We start from the raw sequence: 5,506 nt of genomic DNA, 5'->3' as shown, positions 1-5,506 counted from the left end.
AAAACATAAAGCTAATGAAAACTCAATGATGTCATGATCGATCTGAAAAAAAAAATAATAAAACAAAAAACAAAAGAGAAAAAATGTCTTGAAAAAAACTCTGCGTCATAAGGCGACTGCCTTGGCACTCCTTGACCAGCCTTAGTACGTATGTGTCATGCCTAACATCACCGCTACGAAGGCTTTCGAAAAATTGTAATCACGTCTCACGTCATATCACGTCTTGACGGAACCATAGTCTTATGTACCAAGTCATGGGATTCATAAAACTAAATTTACTTGCTTAATTTTGTTACCTTATCAATATTATTACATTTTTTTTTTGCGAACCTTTTCATTGTTTATGTATAAAAACGTAAAACAAAACCCTAATTAGAGATGCGATGTTCATTGTTTATAGTATTATAAGGAGAAAATATAATAGATGATTTCTTGTAACTTATTATAAAAATATATTATAATTGATAGAATATAATTATGTATCTATATAAAATTTCTTCTACATAATATAAGAAGTATTTTTTGTCGTTTTAGCCATATATTTCTTATATTATCATAATATTATCATAAAGTATTAGATACCTAAATAAATAATTATATAACAGGTAATGCATTCTAATGTCATATCTCCTAAATCCACAAATGTAGTTTTCAAAAGAATTGGTTTTGCCATCCAGAAATGGTTAGCGGCGCAGCTTGTTGCTCGTTTGCCTTCAATCGATATGTATTGAACCTTATTTACAAAATTAGTAAATGAAGATGATTTACCAATTATATAATTATTACAACATATTCTGTTATATCAATTTTTTAATATGATCATTCAATATAATTTAATTAATTTAAAACTCTGGATGAAACCTAGGCATGCACAAACCGGTTCATTTTTCAAACCGAAACGGTTCTTTAAACCGGTTCGGTTCACTCCCTAGCCAAGCAAAACCGGTTCAGCCTCAAACCGGTTCGGTTCAAACCGGTTCACTCAAAAAATTAGTCGAACCAATCTAAACCGGTTCAATCGGTTCTAAACCGGTTCGGTTCGGTTCCATACCGGTTCCAAACCGGTTCACACGATATAAACCGGTTCTAAACCGGTTTCAACGACTAAAATCTCGAACGGGTGTAAACCGGTGGTTCGGTTCACTGTGGACCGGTTTACCGGTTCTTTGACCGGTTCGGATCTTGAACCGGTTTTTTTGTGCATGCCTAATGAAACCCCTTAAATCCCTTAAATAATTTAGGCCATGCTTTTCCGATTTCCAATCATTGGTGATTATAATGAGATATCAAGACATATGCAGATTTACATGGCCCATTGGGTTGAGCATTTTATAACAAAAAATCTCATTGGGCCAACATTGTTCAAATAATGAAACTAACCCTACTTTGTACATGGGCTTCTTTAAGAAGTGAAGAATGTTGTGGAAATTCTACAAAAGCAAAAAAACTATCAATCTAAACATCTGATATATTTCAGACAAAATATAAACCGCACCATTTGAACGGTCTACATAAACATCTTATATACTTTCAAAGACGAAAAAACTGGTTAAATTCCTCTATTATAACATTAGATCGAGCCTTATGTACATAAGAGGTCAGTAACTATCATCGATTATCCTACTATCATTTTCCTCTAATCATCCCTCACCACGACCTAACCTCGGAACCAAACCTAGGCTCGAATACCCTTTGACCAGTGGCAAGAATATGCCTAGGGTCAAACTCCATCTTTTTTCTATAAATATGTTGCCATTTATCTCCATAATGTTCCACCCACTCCTCTTGTGTTGTGTAATGAGGCAAATATTGCTTCACTTTTATGTTTGATTCCTTACAAAACTTCAAAATCTTACGATTTTCTTCGCTCAAATGCTTTAATGTCAATGTCTCCTCCCCGTTATCCAATGCAGATCGAAGCAATGCCACCAAGTAAAACACGTCTTCGTCGGGTGTCACAACCGATGACTTCTCATCCCACCTATATTTGTTTATGTAAAATCATGAGTACAAGGATTGATGCAAGATGTAAAAGTATTGATGATGAAAGTACAATTTGATGACAGTTGGAGGATGGATTATAGAAGGTATTAAAAAGGTCCACAAAGGGTGGCATAACCTGTACTTAAGGCAATTTATGTTGTACTATTATGTAACAGGACATGGATTACCATCTCATCAATGGGTCCTACATGGAAGATCTCTTTCTGACATCAGTATCTTCTCACTTGGACCATTGTACCCGTTCGATCTTTTTTCTTGTTTCGATTAACATCATCTTATTATCTTATATAATATAGATAGATGATAATGATGATGGATCATCATAGAACATGATGCAACACATGCATTGATGGGTTGTACAATGATTATGCATGCATGAGCTAGATGCATGCATGGTCATGGTCAAAGTTCAAAGGACATGAGGTCATGTTGTTGGTTTATGACTTTATGTTATGTAAGATACCCATAAATTCGTTATCATATGATATGAAATGATGATGAGAAATATATATATATATATTTTTTACAAGTTGAGATTCTTACTTGTTTTTGTTCATGGGGTAGATGAGGATGGGGCCACTAGTTTTATTTCCCAAAATGCCCTTGAAGACTCCTTTATCGAAATCAGCGATTCTTGATTTGGGTACAAACAGGTTAAGCCATGGATGGGGTACCTCCCATAAACCCTTGGACCGGAGCTTCAACTCGGCTTTGTGGACCCGGTCCAGGAAATCAACGTAAGGAAGATCAGTAGTGAAAACTGAAGCTGGTATATAATTTAATTTCTTCAACAAATCTTCCACTTCCTGAAAACCCAATTAAAAATAAATAAATAAATAAAATAAGAAAGTAAGAAAGTAAAAAAGAAAGAATGGAAGTACATAAAAGAACAGCTTAGCTACAAAACACTTTTTTGTGTCAGAGGATAAGTTCTGTTACTTGTTTAGTTAATTAAACGATAAAAAATGAATTAATTAATAATTAATCAAGACACTGAATTATTAGGTGCTAATAATTTGGTGGGTGGACGGCGTTAGACATACAAGTAATTCTTGACTAAAATAATATTAAAGTTTGTCGTCAATCATCGTATCAAATAGGCCCATAGATCACACAAGATCTTCTATGTTTTTTTTGTGCTAATTTCTTTCTTTAATTCCCTTAATCACGTATCTATAGCTAAACACCAATCACATAATCCAGGTTAATTACGTTGCAACTTGCAACGAATCTTGAACCAAATATTTTTAGATATTTTATTAAACTTAATCTTTTGATAGCTACTAAGAACTACTAATAGAGTGTGTCGTTTTCTACTTGAGTCATCACTGATTACCTATGAGTCGTTATTTTCTTCTCCGACTGTTGAATGATAATACCTTGTTAACGAAAAATCCAAACTAGATAGTTGTTAAGGAAAATTAAAGATTTTATTAAATATTTAATTTTTTAGTGTAAACTTTAAAGATCCAATTCCAAAGCCTGCGTTTATATACTTTCTTTGATTTGCCGATTCTACAATATGGTTGCATGTTACATTGAACTCGCTTTTCACTTTTAACATGAACTTTTGGTACTTTTTGCATTTATTCACATGCTACCCACCTACTAAAAATATGATCTTGAGAATAAAATCTAAATACCCAAAAAGAAAAATCAAGATTTACCTGATCAATGGATTCTGGGTTCGAGGAATCATAATAATTCTTGGTGATTTCCAAACAATACAAGACATTTCCACCAGCTCCAAGAGATGAGATCTTTACAGGGTTTTTAGGGGAGAAAAAAGATGATCTCCAGTTGTTGATCAACCCTTCATCAACGATAACAAAACCCTCGATGTAATCGAACTTTTCAGATTGTGGTTGATTGTGTAACGATATAAGATATTCTTGATCATGTGTAAATGCTGAAAAATTCGAATAAAGAACCCGAATCCATCTCACCTGTTTAATCAAACATTATGTTAAATTAAATTTTAGATAGAATATGACCACATGTTACTTTCTATCTTCACATGCAATAATATATATATGTCAACATAGTCTTTGAAAATAATGTCTTGACTCAATATCACATATTCACATCTTGAATTTAACAAATACATACCCTTTGAGGTGAAGGTTCTAAGGCGATTCTTGCCCTAGTGATAATCCCGAACTGTCCCAATCCACCCAATACAGAATGGAACAGATCGGGATTTTTATCATTCGAACACGTCAATACTTGGCCTTTTCCTGCATTTGGTCGTAAAAATTTAATAAAAATGACTATAAAAGGACAAAAACAAATGCATGACAAAATTTTGAGTGATGCAATGCTCAGTTGTACTGTATAAGTAAGTAATGCATGTGCATGAAGGATTATATATTTATATATATGATATGATATATGTAACATGTACCTGTGACGACATCCATCTCATGGACATTGCTAATCTGAGGGCCATGGTTGAATGCTTGCCCACTAATTCCTGCATTAGAGAGTGTACCACCAACAGAAAGGTATAAGTAATCAGTCCACGATTTAGGTGCGAGTCCATACTCTAGCGTGGACTTGAGCACATCGATCCAAAGCTCCCCACCCCACACGTCTACATACATCTTCTTCTCACAAACTTCCGGCACGGCGGGGTTTCTCCCGGATCTACTCATTTGAACGATGACGCCGTTCGCCGTCTGAGACTGGCCGTTTATGGAATGGCCGTGGCCTCTTGCCGACACCGAGAATCCCTGAGGCGATTGGTAAGCTAATTTAACAAGCTTCGCGACGTCGTCGGCGGTTGCCGGATGGAGAACTGCAGTCGGTTCGTTACGAGTTGTTTTACCGAAGTCCATGGACGCCGCCTTGATGTCGTGTGGGTCGACGCTTAATTTGCCGTCGATTCCGACGCGGAAGAGGTCGGTGACGGTGGGGTTTAGAGTTAAGCCGACGATGACGATGAGACGGCATATGGCGAATAATAGAAGTAGTTTTCCGGCCATGATTTATGTTAGTTGCGGCGGAGTAAACCGGTGGAATGGAACAAAAAAAATGAAAAACCAGGGAGTTTTTTGGAATTTCAGTTTTCTTTTTTCACACAGTGAGAGTGTGTTGTGTGTGTGTCTGCGGGGATTGGATTATGTCTAGGATATGAGATACAGGTTCGCAATTTATAGAACAATCGAAAAAGAAGGAACTTTGGTGGACAAACACGTGCGATTGGGTTCGAATGTGTATGTGACACGTGCGAACACGAGTTAAATTTTTTTTCAATGGTATAATGAATGAGTTACAAAATGGTCCTCCATAGCTTCTTCACCTACATTTTCGGCTCTTTAAAAACAAAATATGCATTGGTGATCGCTATAAGATTTTTTATTTTCATTTCAGTCCCTCAAGTTTTATAAATCCCAAATATGGTGATGATTTCGTTCAATCAAACATGCAAACAATATTAAGCTACATTCAAATGTTATTATTTATTTTGTTTTTCCAGCTAGAGTGAAAGCAAAAATCATAT

General features: G+C 35.4%; 1 protein-coding gene across 1 annotated transcript; it reads right to left on the bottom strand.

Annotated features, from left to right (window-relative positions):
• Nucleotides 1-1,535: 1,535 nt before the first annotated feature.
• Nucleotides 1,536-5,122, bottom strand: LOC145116791 (cytokinin dehydrogenase 5-like). Its single transcript, XM_079053108.1, has 5 exons — nt 4,409-5,122; nt 4,114-4,241; nt 3,672-3,950; nt 2,548-2,810; nt 1,536-1,981 (listed from the first exon to the last, which is right to left on the bottom strand). The coding sequence occupies exons 1-5, from the start codon at nt 4,986-4,988 to the stop codon at nt 1,648-1,650; spliced, it is 1,584 nt and encodes a 527-aa protein (XP_078909234.1). The 5' UTR covers nt 4,989-5,122; the 3' UTR covers nt 1,536-1,647.
• Nucleotides 5,123-5,506: the final 384 nt, after the last annotated feature.

The sequence above is a fragment of the Lactuca virosa genome, chromosome 5, assembly GCF_052849685.1.
Source record: "Lactuca virosa cultivar CGN04683 chromosome 5, Lactuca_virosa_CGN04683_v6, whole genome shotgun sequence".
Taxonomy (NCBI): domain Eukaryota; kingdom Viridiplantae; phylum Streptophyta; class Magnoliopsida; order Asterales; family Asteraceae; genus Lactuca; species Lactuca virosa.
The sequence above is the reverse complement of the archived record's forward strand: the minus strand, read 5'-3'. Positions and strand labels throughout refer to the sequence as shown.

What these genes read in the sequence shown, in the direction of transcription:
- LOC145116791 (XM_079053108.1), bottom strand. Translation starts at nt 4,988, where the DNA reads ATGGCCGGAAAACTACTTCTATTATTCGCCATATGCCGTCTCATCGTC. An exon ending in TGAGATGGATGTCGTCACAG is followed by an intron (nt 4,242 to 4,408) that starts GTACATGTTACA and finishes GACCAAATGCAG; the next exon opens with GAAAAGGCCAAGTATTGACG. An exon ending in TAGAACCTTCACCTCAAAGG is followed by an intron (nt 3,951 to 4,113) that starts GTATGTATTTGT and finishes TTGATTAAACAG; the next exon opens with GTGAGATGGATTCGGGTTCT.